The sequence below is a fragment of the Corapipo altera genome, unplaced genomic scaffold (assembly GCF_003945725.1).
Source record: "Corapipo altera isolate COAL_440 unplaced genomic scaffold, ASM394572v1 113, whole genome shotgun sequence".
Classification (NCBI taxonomy): domain Eukaryota; kingdom Metazoa; phylum Chordata; class Aves; order Passeriformes; family Pipridae; genus Corapipo; species Corapipo altera.
In genome coordinates, this window is record NW_020884895.1 from 6912912 (window position 1) to 6931122 (window position 18211).

The following is an 18211-nucleotide window of genomic DNA, read 5'->3' on the forward strand; positions in this document are numbered from 1 at the left end:
AAAACAAAGGAAGATCAAAGCAGGATGAGATTACAGCAATGTGATTTGTGTTTCAGTTCCATGAATATATTTGTATGTATGTATATATGCTCCTGTGTGTCCACAGTAACCACAGCCATTACCCAGAAAGGACGGTGTTGGGAGCTTTGCTCTGAAAATCAAGTAGCCCATTAGGAGGCATAAATATTAATAGAGCTGTCTAATCCTACACTCTCAAATGAGGTAGTTCAGATCATGAGTCTTCGCATTTAAAATTTATTCAGTGCACTGAACTAGAATAAGAAACAGAATCCACATGTGGAAAAGTCACTGATGTTGGGCGGTCTCTGAGCCACTGTAATTCCTAAACATAACAGTAAGGCTCAAGTGATTTCTTTTCTTATTCTACTCCTAATTCTCCTACAAATACTAATGTATCCAAAACTGCACGTGCCCTGCTCCATAACATCAAGTACATACCATCTACACCTCCACATTTTCACATTCTTCCACATCCTCAGGCAATGTGAAGGCTTTAGTACAGGTTCTTAAGAAAGAGCACGCTGTCATCCCAAGTGCAGAGCACACAATACCTGAGGTTTCTTTTAGTGGTCATATTAGTGATATTTTTCAAATTTTCTTTATGTAGTTGTCATTAAATTAGGAAATCCATGGTGCAAACTGTTGCAATGCAAATAAATTAATATAGAGTATTAAAGCTCCATGGGTATGCAGCTAGAGAAGGATGTACTATACTTCTAAGAGGTAGGAAGTTACCCTGTCATTCTAGATCATAAGTAAAATATTTGTGCTTTGATTATAAAGAAAATTAAAAATCTTAAATGCCAAAGAGCAGAAAACTATTTAGGTAATCCCTAGAAATGATGCAGAAGTTTGTCAGGACATTCAGCAAATACCACATAATCAAAAACATAATTATCAGTCACTAAAATGGTGCTACCTACCCTAGTATAACCTAGGGTCTGTTAGAATTTACAGTTATGGAGTCTAGACTCAAAAAAAGCAACACAAAATTAATCAAATGCCTTTGAACTGATTTTCCAAAACCAACCCTAGCGAATACAGGTTTTTGCATAAACAAAATGGAGTTAACAACCTCTGGCCTTCATGTGCCTGAAGGGAAAGACAAAAAAACCAGATGTTCTTTCTTTATCTGTTAAATCAGTAAATTGAAGATTAAGTAACTGAAATACAGGCCTCCATATTTAGCAAAAAAACCTCATGCTTAGTTGCCTCATTCTTTTTCATTCAGCTCCAGTGTATTGTTCTGTAGTCTCTGCTGGGGGCACATCCAAATCCTTTCAGGAGGTCATGGATATAATGCTCACTATCATCTCTAGCATGATTCATGGATAGAATTCCTTTTATTTCTACATCTATCTTCATCAGATTGCTCCCCGTTCTTCAATATTTTGAATTTTCTTATGTCCCTCAGATGACAATCAAGTATTAATACTAATTTATTTATCTAATTCAATCTATTTCATGTAATAAGAATCAAACCCTATATTATGATAGCATATGGCTGTCAGTTCGGTCACTTTGATCTTATATATCCTTTATGAATTAATAAGATGGTGTAAATGTCTGCCTCTGATTTTTGGATTTTCTATTTCCGGTAATTTTCATCACTAAATGGAATGAAATGACTGCAACCTAAAAATCCAGAAAAAGAGAGAATATTGGCCCTTTCTTCTTTTCCATACAAAAGCAATGTCATTTCCAAGCTGCAGTTGCTGCTCAAATGCTGTGACTCTACTGCAACTTTGTTCTGCAACGACTCCTTTTACCAGCAGGTGTGGGGACAATCCAAGCCAAGGACAATCCCAGGTTATATAAGGGTGAGTAGAGCATGAGTTGCTCAGAGAGCAAAGATTACTACAGATATCTCAGCTGCCCAGGCTGAAGGCGTTCAGGAGTTCTCTGCACTTGCCAACAGAAAAAGGTAGGCTTCTGCTGGTTTTATTGTGCTGTGTGTGCAATGAATTCAACTGGAAAAGTACCTACTGAATTTCAAATAACTCTCTCTATTCTCCTTCCTCCAGGCTCACAGGACAATAAACATGACTTTCTCAGCTACTGGGCTCTCCCTCCCTTTATTTTTGCTATTTTTCTGATTATTTTTTTTAATATCCTCTCATATGAAAGATGCTTTCCGAGAACAATGATGGGGATCTGCATCTTTATTTATGACTTTGTGAATCAGCGTCTGGGTGATAGGAAGTGAAAGTTGCTCAGCTAATTACACACGCTTGATGAACTGCGTAATAACTGCTGCAGCACTGCACATTAATTGAATGCATATAAATGACAGCAGTTATTCTAACTTGAATGATGTGTGAAGAAGTGACGTTGCTCACAGTACACTGATTATCTTTATTTCCAGCTTTGGGAATCCAGCTTAAACAATTGTACTTTCACAGCGCTGAGCAAAAATTCCCCAACAGAAAAACAGAAGATGCCTCAAAGCCCGACACTTTAAACACAAAATTGCTCTAAGTCTCTGAAAGTGGATTTAGACATCTAAAAGACCATACATCGAGCCACTACAATTAACAATTAATAATTAACAACCAGCTGCACCTAACAGTCAGTAGAAGCTGTAAGAGCAAATGTCTTGGAAACAAGGCCACCTTCATTTAGATGCCTAGATATAGTCTTAAAAAGCTAATACAGGGTTTACAGAATTGAATTTTGCCCAACTCTAAACATTTCTGCTATGACACTTTCCTAAAATGTATTTGTTTTGAAATGACAGGGACATATAACTGATATAAATAATACAGATTACAGGTAATAGGTAACTATGTATGTCCACAGTACCCTTTGTTTCCCCCCAAAAGCATTGTAATTCACATGTAGTCCACCTCTAACATAACACATGATTTTAAAGAAAACAAGAAAATAATTTGATGCAAAACAAATGTGTAAAGTAGTACTAAATTAATACTTTAAACAAGCACCAAATGCCTACTTCAAATCAGTACCAAAATATACCTTCTCTACCATTTGCCAACTGCCCCAGGAATTTGCAAATATTCACAAAGAAATCTGCAAATTCTTCCATACCCTTTAACACGAAAAGGGTAGAAGCCAAGTTTCCAAAGCTTCTAAAAGCAGCCTAGTTTCCAAAGTACCATGTCACAATATTTTAGCAGCTCACTACACCCCTATGAAGAGTTTTTGGGCTTAACAAAGAGAGCTGTAATCACAGAATAAAGGAAATCAACGCTCACTTTTAGGAGCGCGTAAATGAAAAGAAGTGTTTCACATCTACGTTTCAGGATAGTCAACACTGTTCCAAGAAAACAGGGCGTATCCTGTGCAAAGTCAATGCAGATTTTCAGCCCTGCATCGCTATATTTCATAGCCTTTATGCCACACCACTGGAAGAGAGAGCTGTGGAGCTGTGCCAGCACCTGCAATGGCAGCGGTACCCATCCCCAGGCACGGAGATATCTCCTGTGCATGCACATACAACACCAGGGACAGACACTCCTCAGAACCACGAGGCCAAGAGAGAAGCTGCCAACATGATCAGTGTGAGAAAGAGATGATCAGGTGCAACTGGCTTTACAAATGTTATCTTCTTCTGTACATGGTCCTCTCTTTAAACACCTTTCTGGCTCCATTGTGACAAGACAGTCCCTAACAGTCCACAGCACCAGCAATCAGCCTCTTTCAGCTGTATTATTCGTTCTTCCTTTGCAAGGTTTCGATCTCTCCCCCATTTTTTTTTTTTTGTCCACTTTATACATACCTCCTTTTCTACATATTTTCTTGCCGGGTTTTCTGGCACATTCCTTGGATATTCTTTTGACTGAAAAATGAATAGAAGACTAGAAAATAACATGGAGCTCCATCACAGACAGTAGGAGCATGCAACACCACTATCTAACTTAAATATGACCTGCTTTATTAGGTGCGGAAGATTCTCAACTTGTTGTGCCTGCACATGCAATGGAAAAGATGTTGATGCATCTTCCCAGAAGTCAGTGAGTGGCAATGAGAATTAGGTACCAACTTTGACCTAAAAATACACGTGCTGTGGGAGAAAAAAAAATGAGCGTAGACGGAAAGAAAAAATAAAAATCAGAAACAAGGACAAATGCACACAGAGAAAAGTAGCATGCACACATGTAATAAGCTGGCATGCAAACAGAGAAAGCCATGCATGCTACCAGTACACATGAATTAATATTGTTAGAACGTAGAACAGGAAAATAAAAAGATCTCCCTGTTTCGCCTGCTATTAACTCACCATCCTCGGTTGGGACATAGATATTTAAATAGAGGCAGTCTTCGTTCTGATCTTGTACATAGGTGGAAACTACATCCAAGTTATTAGTAAACCACACGGGAAGCATGACTTCAGGCAACCTGCCTTCTATAATGTTCTGGGGACACACTGGAGCAAACTGGGTGGTATTTTTGATATCTGCCCAGGGAGATGGAGGCTCAGGAGGTTGGAAGCGGCGCTCCCCTGTTGGAGGGGTAGCATACGGAACCCCGAGAAACTGAATAACGGGCCCCAAAATTTCATTATTAAGTTCCTTCTTAATCCCTCTTATCTTGCCAAAGTTGGTGGTCACCACTGGGTTGGTATCATCCAATTTTTGGGAGGACACAGCTGCAGTGTGGAGCAAAAATCCAAGTATACAAAAAGCAAAAGTGGCATTCAATCCCATGTGTAGCAGGCGGACCACCGTTGCTCTCCATACACAGTTCAGCCACATGGATCTTGGAAAGGCCATGGTCCCACATTAGTTGTGTAACTACAATGAAGCAATCTGATTTGTATCCACTGGTGTAAAAACAGGGCGACCGAAGGAAACAGATTGAGTTTCCTAAATAGGTGCCTGTCAAAAAAATCTCAAAAGGCTTTTCATGCGGTAAGTATCTTCCATTGATTTCACACTTATTGAAGCTGCATCTTCACTCAGCACTATTTATCACACTACATCCTATTGACAATTCTGTTTTCCATAGCAGCAATATGAAGAGAGCAGCCATTTACTGCAGAATCCCCTCTTATAAATCAAATCCAGTTAGCCGCAGGTCTATATCCTGGAGAAAATGAAAATAAATCATTAGTATGAAAGAGCTAATATGAACAGAGTGATAACTAGATGTTTCACACATTATTTACATACATTAATACTTGCTAGAGTCATGTCAGTAAAACTGCAGTAGTTTATGGGTCCATGAAATGGTGGGTGAAATGCTGATTACTGGATTATCTATATGTCACCTGCTGAATTTATAGAGACTTCTCAGAAGAAACAGGACTCACGGAAAACACATTTTTAAAATTCACCTTTTCAAGAATAAGCAATTTGCTACCAGGCTACATTATGTTAATATTTTATTTAACTTAATCAGTTCATAATCAATTTTCACCTTGTTTTCACAAGTAGGTTTTCTAAAACAGAAGTAATTATTTCTTAAAGCAGAATGTGGGGAAATTAAGATAGACAGGTATACTGAAGACTCAAATGCTTTTTATTTCATTAAAAACAGTTTATAATGCGTACAAATTTTTTTTTCATTTCAAAATACAGTTTCTGATTTAAACATTGAGTAAACTGGAATACATCTGCAAAGATAACATGAATTACTCTGTCTATTCGTAATAACCTGAATTACCATTCTTTACATGGTTTTCTTACTCCACAAGTTTCTGATAGCTGATGAAAAACACTACAGAGTGAAATGTTCACATCAATGAAGAACCAAAATCTGCTCCCACTGAAGTCAATTGCAAATTCTGAATTTGCACAGAAGTATAACTGGACCTCTTTGGGTTGGTTTGCTGTTGGTTTTCTTTTTCAGAACTGATTTGGAAAAAGATGTGAACAGGCACTTTAGGGATGGAGCTGTATATCACAACTTTTACATCAGATCAATCCTTCATTCCTTATAAAAGACTGACTTCAGTGAAAAATGAAAATGCATGTTGAAAGCACTCAATTCCTACCATCCTTGATTTATAACATAAACAATAAGCATTCCCATAGGGCAGTAGAAATCTTATCTTTCATATATCCACATGCTGACTGAACAATATCCTAGAAAAATAATCAGTTAGGATCAGAGAGTGCATAATCTGAAATTCCAGATGCTATTTTCAACTACTTTACCTTGAAGGTTGTCACACAAGGCTGTGTTCCAGCACTTCTGAAAATTGCTCAGTACGTATCATTATGTCTTCCATATTCATGTGAAACATATTTCTAACACAACTTACAATATCCTATTATTTAAAACGCAGCGTTATACACAACATAGCAGTGTAATCTTACACTCCCTATTAAGCAGTGTGTAATGCACAAGAAATGTGTTTTGCTTTGTATAGGAAACATTTTAAACCACCTGCTTTTGAAACAGCATTGGCAGCTTTAATGAGAATTGTTTTTTTATCATGTCTATGCACATTGTAGAGAGAATTCAAAAGAACGGCTTGTCTAATAGTCAGACTACCCTGCAGTTTGGGTTATTAAAAAGGAGATTGTAAAAGCTATATAGGACAGCAGGAGATTTGGTTCATGTCTAGTGTTCCTTTAGCTCTGAACAATCTATCTCAGGAGGCAATAAGGAGATAGATGAAGCTTTTCCACAGTTTTCTCTCTCCCTTTCTTTCTCTGCTAATTCTAACACTTTCAGTGTGAAACTGCATTAACAAGCAGGCTTATATCCTTCATTCTCCACCCGCAAATTCTCAGCATTTTCTGGAAACAGACCAATTTAGCTGCAGAAAATAATTCCCTAAACTTGACGTGTGTGTTTGCATTTACTTTAATACAGTTACACAGAATGGCAGACACTCGCCTCGTGGAGGATTGTTGCTTTGTTGCATTTCACATTTTGGAAGTAGTAGGATATTACTGGAGCAATAGTAAAGGCAGAGTATGCAGACAGGTGTCAGAGCAGAAGGCACCAAGTATAACTTTTCTGAGTTGATGTACATGGGAAGATTGAAGCTTATTCATTAGTGGTATTCAAAAGCAGATTTAAACCTTTTCCACTGGGTCTTGACATCACTGGGGTGTTGTTTTCATATCAGAAATGGAAAAATGTACTCTCTCTTCTTTCTCAAATTCAAACTTTTAAATAGCAGGAGCTTAATCTCAGTAGCCCTCCTGCTAATTCACATGGCCTGGGAAAGGTCTGAGGAGAACAAATCTGACATAGGTGCACCAAGGAAAAACATCCTTCTTCACTTCAAGCTGCTGAGTTGGTTCAATGTTGAAAATTACCAAGATGCTACTAATAATTCACCTAGCACCTGTTTTCAGATCTAAGACAACTTTTTAATGCACTTTTTATACCTAAAATGGTAAATTCAATGTAATTCAGAGCAAATCCTAGAGCTGAGCTACAGTTCTAAGTTTGTCCATCCACTGGTTTGCCATTGTAGCTGAACAGCTCAGCTGTGACCCACAGTTCTGTTTTGCCTCCCATGGACAAGGTTTTACTCTAAGACACAAACAGGATGCTAAAAGGTATAATTCAATGCTGTGCTTCGCTATTCCTAATTAATTAACTACTGGCTAGTACTTAGCCTCAGTAAATAGATGGTTGGGTTATACAGGGCAGTAAATTGCAAAGCACCTGCAGAATTTGAATCAACAGATTTTCATTGTATTTGTAACTTGAATTTTGGATTTGCTCTTTTTAAGCCTTTCTTTTTAAATAGCTCAGTAACAGTTTATTTTTGAGACTGAGAGGTCAGATATTCAAGCCTGTCATTGGCTGCCCTGAAGCCATCACATTAAAAACATACAGTCAACGCAAATAAAAAGACTGAGATTAATCAAATCTTTTGAGACTTCCATGCCAAAATTTCATTGCGAGCACTAAGTGCAAGGGCAAACAGGGAAGCTGGCCAGAAGCAGGTCTTACTCACTGAGAATCAGTTCTGGACAAAATTCTCCTCAGTCCTTCAGCAGGTGGTGTTTATAGGACTTTCCCTTCCTATCTGGACTTGGCTGAACTGAAATCGGTGGGAAAAAATAGAAGCAATAAACAGCAGCAGGAATGGTCAGTGAGACAGGCAAGAGAATAAACTAAAGAGTAACGATGATCAGTCTGGGACAAGATTGAGCATCAAAATACTGTGGATCTGAGGAGGAGGAGGAGAAACATTTTCAGATTTTACTACTGTCTAGATTTGAGGATCACAATTGCTCCCTCTGGCAACACAAATGAATTCTACTGTTAAAGGTATTTGATAAAGTCTTTCACGGTCTTTCGAACAGTCTATACAACATAGAGTTTTTTTCTATCATCTATTATTTTATTATCTCCCTTTCTGAATTCAAATTACTTTATAGCTCAGATTCTGAAATACTTTGGAGAGGCATTTAGTATGCTGAGGAGCAAACAATCCAAAATAGCTTCAATGCATCTTTGCATTTCCAATGACACAGGGCATCCCACAACAGGTCATATCTGCTGCAAAGTGCAGCAGCTAAATTCCTCATTGTTGCTCATGCACAGACCTTCAGATCTTGAGGGATAGTTTGATCTGTACCACCTGTCAATAGCTCCAATGGATTAATAAAACCCTCGGTGGCACCCAAGGCTTCTGGCCACATGCCAGCCTCAGCACATGTAAGGGCTATCATTGTTATGATAAAAAAAAAAAAAAACAACACACAAAACAAACACAGTAAAACCAAAAAAGGGCTGTTTTCTTTTTAGCTGAAGATGTACTCTGTGATTTGATATTCATGCCTAAAAATACCTTTCTACCTCAAATCCCAATTGCACAAATGTTCATACAAAGTGATTGTAAGAGTTTGCAACACTACACAATGCTACTTCCTTTCAAAAAACAAAAATGGTATTTTGCAGAATGAGCTCTATTTGCATCCATTTTTGCTTACAACAGTCTCTGCTTAGAACTAAGAGCCCAGAGATGTTTCATGTCTCTAAGAAGCAATCCATGTTCTAAAATATGCTACAGTACCAAACAGGAACATGTCCAGTGGAACAGAAGCCATTAGAGGGAAGACTCTGACCCAGGGTGAACACTACGTCAGTGTGACACACCAGTTGTAAACATGATCAGACAAATCCTCCAGAGAGGCATCACAGAATTTCCCATCTCTTCTTTTGTGTTTCAAGTTAGAAAAAGAAAGTTCTGTGCCAAATACGGAGTATTTTCTCTCAGTGTAGCAGTAAAAGAGACCAGGTTGGATGGGCTTTGAGCAACCTGGTCTAGGGGAAGGTGTCCCTAGCCATGGAGGGGGTAAAAACTAGATGATTTTTAGAGGTCCCTTCCAACCCAAACCATCCTATAAAAGATTTTAAAACAGACGCTGCTCTTGGCTATTTCCATAAATACATGGTGAAGGGATGGGATTTGCATGTTTTTAGTTCAAGAAATTAACTGTGTGCATTTAAAAAAACGGGTGTGTGAAATGATAACAGAGGAGACTGCAACCCTGAGTAAGTAACACACGTAAGAAGGGCAGAGCTCTGGTGGGATTTGGTTAACTCTCACATGCCACCATCCCCTTCACCTCAGAGCAGCTACAGGTGTGGAAGCTCCAGAAAGTTGTTACAAATCCAACCCTGTTGAGATGCAGAACCTTTGGTGATCTTGGCAGAGATTACAGGTGTTATGTTACAAGGTCGGCAAACAACCCACTGGTAAGGATTTCCAGATGCTACAAGCTGTGTAAATACATCACTCCCAGATCAGAGAAAATGATTCCTCAGTGCCATCCTCACATTCACCTCTATTTACTATGATGTTTTGTAGACAAAGCCCCACATCCAATTAGTGAAAAATACAGTACTTAAATACAGTATTCAATGCAGTGTAGCAAAATCAGTGAAAAGCTGAATTAAACCGAGTAGATGTCATTAGGCTCCTTTAAATTGTGATGCATTTTTCAGCTGCACTATATTTTTGTTCTTCCCCATTAATGGGAATATTCAGTAATGCAAACTCCTTATTAACTAGTACTTCCATGATCAAAAGATCCCTTTAAATAATTTCTGTAACTTAGTTTGCCAAAATAGAAAAAGTTCTGATCATAATCTTCTATTAAACTGTTTTTGAATTAGACAAATTAAGCCTGTGAGAAGAAGAGGGTCACTTAAGTCTTATTATCTCCCATTTACTCATATCAATAAATCATTTTCTTAAAGTAGTTCTACTTCTTAGCTGAAGTAATTGTTTATATTACCAGAAGTTGACTACAATTTTTTAATGTGGACTATAGCTGTCTGACATTTTGCACAGTAAGTAGGTAACGAAATGGTGATTTTACCCATAACAGAAAGAATGGGTAACTCTGTCACTTATGTGTAAAGTTTTAGACAGCTAAGTAATACAGATTTAAATTAAAAATGACAGATGCACTGGCTTGGAATATAATGGGCACTGAAGTGAACCTTTATTCCTTTTAGCAGCTTACAGTTAACTCTTAAATGGACCACACATTATACTCACTTTTGAGTACTGTAACTGTTCAGCTAAATGATCAAATGGCTATTCTGTTGATGGCAGCACTGTGCTTCAGGACACGGAGATATTTTGACCTACTGTAGAAATTCAACTGAACTCATGTTAATCAGAGGTCATTCTGCAGAAAAAAAATAACCCAGATATTCCTTATTTAAGAACTTCAGTATTGAAATCTATATATTGTATATCTTTAAGTCAAGTCAATTTTATTTGCTTTGATTAATACTTCATACAATATGCACATGCTTCCCATCTGATCACTGTAACAGAGTGTCCAGAACCCACACAGAGGCTTCTGAAACCAAGTGTTCTTTTGTTGTCTCTTGCAGGTAAAAAATTAACGCTATAGAATTGCTAACAAAGTTCTTCATCTGATATATAATTGTGGCTAACCCTTGGTTCACTGGGGTTCATCATGTGAGAAAAGTAAATCGGATTTTCTTCACCACCTTTAATGCAACTACAATATGAACAATATTACCTTTAATGCTAGTTTATCACCTAAGGCAAGCTTTCATATCAGATTCATAAGAGAGATATCAATTTTGTGTTTTCCTATTTGAAAATTGGAAAATTCAAGATAAAACAAGCTAGAATACAGTTATTACCACTTCTTGAGAGAGAACTCTGCAAACAAAGGTGCTTGAACGAACTCAGATTTGTCCATGAATTGTTTTTCTATCTGGATACAATACAATGACAGTTCCAAGCACACAAAACCCTTGTTGTAGAGTTAGATCAATAACTGGCTCTTCAATAAGATGATTTCCTTTTCTTTTTTTTTTAAGACAAAGACCAAAAAATTTTCTTGTGGCAGAAAAATATACTTTTTGTTCTGGTTCAGATGGTCAAGATGGTCTCAATTTCATCAGGCTAATTGAGATCAAATTCCAACTCATCATAAAATTCACAGAGGTGTAAATATAATTTATTAATCACAAATCCAACATCTCTAACTCAACTCTGAAAGTGCTCTTGAATGGTATTACCATGCTTTCCAGAACTGCAGAGTGCACACTACAATTTGAGTGCAATATTGGCATTATAGGGATCTATCAACTTGAAGAGGCTGTTTCCTGTGATCTAGCATTCTGTACATCTGTGACTTTACTTGCATTTGTTCCAAAATGAATTTCATGCTTAACTTGTTTTTCTTAATTAAACTTCCTTTAGCAGTTTCTAATATGTGCATTATTAAAACTCATTAGTCCCATTCATGCCTGCCTGTCATTTTTGGCTTCATATTCATGTACCAAAGAGCTCTGTTGCTTTATATAGGAAGCAAATTAAATAATAAATATGAGAACTTGAACGTTTTATGAGTGTCACTATGAGAAAGTGGCTGCAAGGCCCATAAGGTTTCACACAAAAAAAGCATTACAGCTAAAGCTAACATGCTGACACATCTCTGATCTATAAAGTCTGCAGTAATGGTAGCAGTAAAGTGTTGTGCCATAGATGGGGAATTTTTCTCTCACGTGAAATAGAAATAGGATATAGCACAGACTATATTTACTGCTGTAAAAAAATTTCAAATAAAATTTCCCAAAAGCTTAGAATATAACACCATTAAATGTCTACAAAGATTTACTCTTTCCATCTGACTTCGTGTGTAGCTCCTATTATTCAGCTCCTTGTCCTCTTTTCATTTTCTACCACTCTCTGTGAGAAAGAGACTTATTTGTTATAGCAACCAGTCTCGGGTCTCCCTGTGGTCATGTCCTGGTCACGCTGATCACAACTCCAGTGACCAGAGGGTTTCCTAACCCAGCAATGGGGTCTCATGGTGGCTATATCAGGGCCCCACTTCTCCACAAAAATAACCCATCGTTGAGAAACTAGTTGAAGAAACAAAAGCTCCATCCCACAATGCCTATTTTACACAGGTTTGAGGATGCCAAAATATTCAGTCTATCTGTAAGGTTTCTCCTAACTAAATTGTCATTTTCTCCTCATGAATATTTCTAACACTACATGCCTACACAACACTTTACTGCTTTCAAGCACTTTTTTGGAAACTGGAGGACGGGGTTGGGAAGGCACAAGTTAAAGAATGATTTTAAGTTCAAATATTGAACTTAAAAGCTTCTGACAAGATGGAATTAAATAAAGTTATAAAATACAACATAAATGTATTCCCCTCATTAAATTACCAGAACCAGTTCAACAAGTGGGCTAATGGCATCTCTAGGAAGGATGTGATTAAGGAGATTAAGAAAACATAATTTTAAATCATCATTTAAGTTCTTTGCTTGGTTGAAGGAATATGAGTCACTTGAAGTACAATATTTGTAAAGTGTCCTTGACTGTTTTTATGATTTTACAGTCACATGTTACTAATTTCCAAGCATTATATTCTCCCTTAATATGGTGCAAAAGAGCTAACCAAGCATCAACAGAAGGTAAGAGGCTACCCAAAGGCAGCACTAAAACTGATTGTGCAGAAAATATTATGAAGACAAAACAGAAGAATTCAAAAAATGGGATAAAGAGAACTCCAATTGCTTTTCTTTTAATGGCCTCATCTTTTGTTTGCAACCTGGACCTTTACATGGGCTGATAACTGTGAGGATATTTACAGTAGAGACATTGTGCCCCATGGTTTCACACAGTTGCTGGTCCTTCACACCACCTTTTGTTTTCTAGTGGAAAGTGGCATGATGGAGTGGGTGCACAGGCAAACCTGAACATGGTACTAAGTAGCCAACTAGCCACAAAGAGTTATGAAAACAGTCTGTTGGAAACCATGTAGGGTCTTCAGAGGCAGATGGAAACCTGGAGCTGAGTCACCAAGAAGCCAACAAGATTTCCCCTTGTAACTATGATAATTCAATAGTCATTCAGGGGACTGTAATGTCATCATTTTCATTAAAACTACAGGATGTGCCCTCAATATGCAATAAGTGATGAAGTTTTCCCATCAGCTTCTTTTTTTTTTTTTGCATCCCCTAGTTCCCTCCCTCCTCTTCTGTTCCTCCCTCCCATACAAACTCTTGTGCAACAACTGGGCAGCAGGGCAGGCAACCCCCTCTGAGGGCTTACATGCCTTCCTGATGCAGAGCTCAGAATCAGGGCTACAGTAATGCAAATATGTTTCTAGAACAGCCTTCATTTGTCAATCTGGATCTACTTTTTACCATTACCTTTTTATACATACCATGGATGGATGTCTGGGACTAATCAGAAATTATATTATTTACTGAATCAGATTGATAACCTCCCATCCTTTATTAAAAGAAATCCACAAAGGTTTCTACTGAATCTCTGGCAAAATGCTATCCTTTCATTATTTGCTTTCAAAGAATGCCTGTCTCTTTTTGCCCTTCTTTTTTTCACTATTTAATTTTTAAATAGTTTCTTTTCATATGATTAAAAAACCATAATAAATATGACATCACACAAATAATTCAGAGCTAGCCAAGGATCTGTAATACAGCTCTACATCTCTATTAGAAAGGAATGTATATTTGCTTTTAATAAAGAAAGGCAAGCCAATCCATTACGAACAGAGACCACATCTAAGCCTCTGCTTTCTTCTCTTTTCCCCAGACTCCATTTGAACAATTAGAGTGGTTTACGCTTGTGTGAATGCCAGTGGATATTAAATATGCAAACTGATAAAAAATAAAACCACCACCATTACCATGTTCAAATCCTCCATTCACTTGCAAATCAATTTATCTGCCTACAGCCCTGTCCCAGTCTTTAAATAACCCTCCTCAGTAGACTGCTCCACCTCCAGCCAAATAATCCAGAGCAAACCCACTTTGTTAAGGATGTTTAAGTATCAACAGCTAGGATATTATCTCCTCACCCTACTGTAGGAGAAGGGGTAAGATAACCAAAGCAGTGTCAGGACGACAGCTCTCCTCGCTTCTACACAACTTACTGCCTTAAACAGCCTGAACACTCTCTCATGGCTTTCGTTGCTACTTCAGTTAATCACAAAACAGAGGTGTTCAGCCAAATCCTGCTTCCCAGCACACTTAGTATGATTATCCTCAGCCTCATTTTTCTTCCCACAGCCTGCATATGATTCACATAAAACGTACAGAACAAATGGGGTCTCTTTGTATGTGTCTAAGGATCTCCTAATCATTTACTGCAAAACTGCTTTTGCAACATCACTGCAATCTGCAGCTGTAGTCTAAGAAAAACGGTGTCGTTTATCAAAAGTAACTAAGAAGCAGTCTTCTTTAACCCCGCATCCTGCACCAGAAATACAGAGAGAGGGGAAAAAAGGAAAAAAAGAAATAAACCTATCCAACCAGTATTTCTAAACATGGCTACTTAGCTTTTGGCTCCCAGTCTGCAAATCTCATCTCAAAGATGCAAAAGTGGGCTGCGTGTTACAGCTGTTGAGCCCACACAAGTCTCAGTGCAGTCAATGGGAATCAGTATCTTTGAAAACCAGGGCCCTGAATAACGGGCTCTATTTTTAAATGCTCGTTTATACCATACATGGGTCTCACTTGTGAGGTGTTTGCGATAAAGTACGTGCAATTTCATAAGTATCCTTTGCTTCAACTAAGCCAGCACAGAAAAAAAGTAGGAGAAAATGTCCCAAAGCTCACAGTGTTGCTCTTTCACCAATAACAATAGTCTGTAGATGCACCAAAAATGCTGCTACTGTAAAAAAAAACAAACAAAAAAACCCCCAACCTTGGTCTTAAGAGAGCATGAAAAGGTTATTGTGAGCATTGCCACAAATACATGGTTTCGGATGTGATTTAACTCTCTGAATTTACCAGTATGGTCTGGTCCCACTAAGGCACTGGATAAATGCAAATATTACCACTGTGGATGGCAATGTTGGGAAAAAAATATTTCCTAAGACAATTTCTTACACTTATGCTGGAGAAAAAAAAAAATCTGCTTCATTTCAAATTCACAGAACATCTAAAGGTGCTAAAAACATTCACTTTGATATTTATAGCTTCTATAAGACATATTTCCATTTTATACTAGTGGATTTTTTATGCCATAGTTGTTAGAGCTAAAACAAACTGGCCTTCCAGAAAGCAAACCCAGTGTCAAACTAAAATGATATTCCTTCAAAAGGTCAGCAAATTTACAAAAGGAAATAGCCAGTCCAGATTGTGTCACCTGCAGCAGCAAGAACACAACACTTTAATCAAGCTCTGGTTTGTTTTATTTAAACATTATTTGAATGTAATTGCTCTGAAACCATATGCATCCTTAAAATGATTCCAGATAACATCCTTTCCCCCGATTCCAAGGTAACTTTCTGGCTTTAATTATAAGTCAATTAATATTAAGTAATTTGACTGATTAATTTTAATTAAACCTGTTGAAAATTGATTTTCCTTTAGCAAGTAAAGATGATGCTCTAGTGCGATCATCAGGAAGGGAGGATGGGGGGGGTGCGCAGGGAAGGGGGGGAAGCAGAAGAACCAGCCCTCAGCACCCAAGCCGAGAAAGATGTCTGGAGAAATAAAAAAAAAAAAAAAAGAAAAAAAAAAAAGAAATCCCCTGCCAGGCCCGGCAGCTGCGGGAGGCACCGGGGGCTGCGGAGCGCCCGCGGAGCTCCGCGCCCGGCCCGCGGCGGGCGGCGGCCCCGGGGCGGCGGGGGAGGAAAAGTTCGCTCGGGCGGCGGCGGCGGGGTGGTGTGTGCGTGTGTGTGTGTCTGTGTGTGTGCGAATCTCCCCGCAAACACCCCCCGCGCCCCCTCCCCCGCAGCGGCTCCTGCCGCCGCGCATCCCCCCGAGGAGGCACCGCTCGGGGATCGCCGCCGCCGCAGCCGCGCATCCCCCGCGCAGCCCCGCACCCGCATCGCCCTGCCCGCGGACACGCACACACGGACACACACGGTTCGGAAAGCCGGCCCTGCAAAGCGCCCCCCGGGCTCAGCCCCGCAGCTGCCCTGCCCTGCCCGGGGCCCCCGCGCCCGGCCCGGCCGCCCCCCTCCATCCCGGCCGTCCCTCTCCTCTCCGCTCCATCCCGGCCGCCCTTCTGCATCCCGGCCCGGCCGACCCCCTCCCTCCTCTCCATCCCGATGCGGGCTCGCCCCGCACGCCGGGAGCATCAAAGTATTTACCAGTTCACGGCCGCTTTCCCGCAATCGCAGCTGAAGCTGTAATCCGCTGGATTCGCCTCCTCGGGCTCTCCCAGCCGCTGGGAGAGGGAGGGCTCCCAGTAGTGCCCCGGACACTTCCAAATTATACCGATTTTTATATATTTTTCTCCCCTTTCCTGGGATCGGGGCGCGGGGAGGGGGGGCTGGAAATCCCCATCCGGAATCCAGCCTCATCCGTGCCGAGCCACCTCCATGTAAATCCGACCATCAGGCGGGCAATGGAAATGATCAAACGCTACTTCTCTCCGTCTGCAGGCAGATAATCCCACTAATCCAACAGATCTCCCCCGATCCGAAATTGCCCTCCAGACGAATCCCTTTTCGCTCTGTGTCCGGCGGGTGATCGCGGAGCAGCGACGGTGCCCCGAGGGGCGCGGAGAGGTGCGGAGGGGGGGCGGGGTGCCGGGGGTGGGGGGGGGGGGAGTGTTAATCTTTTTTGGCTCCTGGATGCACGGCTCGCTCAAACCGCCCAGATCCCTTGCTTTTTCCCCTATTACACGTTTCCACTCCAAATTGCTGCTGGATGAAAAATGGTACAAAGATACCCCCAGCGGCGGCGCGGCGAACAGCGCGGGCAGCCCCGGCCCCGCACCGCACCGCCCCGCACCCGGCCCCGCACCGCCCCGGGCGGACCTGCCTCCGGGGGGACCCTCCCGCAGCGGCTCGGCCCGACAGCGGGGCGGGGGAGCCCCTCCGGTGGCTGCCGGAAGCAGGGAGAACACACACCCCTGAGTGCACAGGGATACACAGCGATGCCAACTGCGGGATGGAGACGCTGCTCGCACCTGCCTGCGGGTGGGCTGCTGCCTTTTGCTAAATTATACCTGAATTATATAATTTTTGTGTATATAGCTCATGTAGATAGATGCAATTTATACTCTGATATGTCACACGGGTATAATCTAGTAAGAAACAATGATCTTGCTTAGACTGTCACTGTCTGCACGTAAGATATAAGGGACTTCTTTTGTTTCCCCTGGTTGCTTCTTGGAATATTTTACTTATTTTTCGCTGCTTACTTTCTATTTTTAATTGAGGAAAAAAGTATTGTATGACCCCAGCCTTCATGCTTTCTAGGATCACAGTGGAGAATGAAAGTTAACAACTAAGGGAGTGTGGGGAGAAAGGAAGGCCAGATCAGAAAGGAAAGGAGAATAGTCCTTTGAATGTTTAAAGGTCTATTCAGTTTTAAGAACAGCCACAATCACACACTAAAACATTCTGAGTTAAAGCCTCTTGTAGAGAGCTCATTAACATCTCCTGTTATTTTAGGAGAGACTTCCCTTCACATTGTGTTTAAAATCTGTATTTTGCTCTGTTAACATCCACCTTGCTTTAAAATATTGACACTAAGCAAGCACAGCATACCCACTCATGTTTCCAAGCATATAGCCCCGGGGCAGGGTCTGGAGGTGCCTGATAATTTGATAAGCTTTTACACCCTCACCTGAGAGCACATCCCAGCAGAGCTAAGGTCAGTCCCAGCCACACTGGGCTATTTATGTCTCTGTGTCCCACTGAGGATCTACATCTAAATGTCCATGGCAAGAGTGACAGGGCACAGCAGCATTTTATCCTGTGGCATTCCCGTCTGCTGGAATAATCATGTTCTGGGCACATTCTTCACCTGGTAA

General features: G+C 40.3%; 1 protein-coding gene across 8 annotated transcripts in view; it reads right to left on the minus strand.

The window, feature by feature from the left end:
- NLGN1 (neuroligin 1) overlaps nt 1–18211 on the minus strand; it is a 386460-nt gene that overhangs the window by 300127 nt on the left and 68122 nt on the right. For 4 of the 8 annotated variants that reach the window (XM_027647418.1, XM_027647417.1, XM_027647416.1 and 1 more), the window contains exons 1-2: nt 16539–17078; nt 4262–5067 (exon numbers count right to left, since the gene is read on the minus strand). In XM_027647418.1, coding sequence (XP_027503219.1) covers nt 4262–4754 — 493 coding nt within the window. In that variant the 5' untranslated portion in view covers nt 4755–5067; nt 16539–17078. Of the gene's footprint in view, nt 1–3760; nt 3821–4261; nt 5068–16538; nt 17079–18211 lie in introns of those variants that run through there. The other 4 variants (XM_027647419.1, XM_027647413.1, XM_027647411.1 and 1 more) reach the window with 2 other exon arrangements.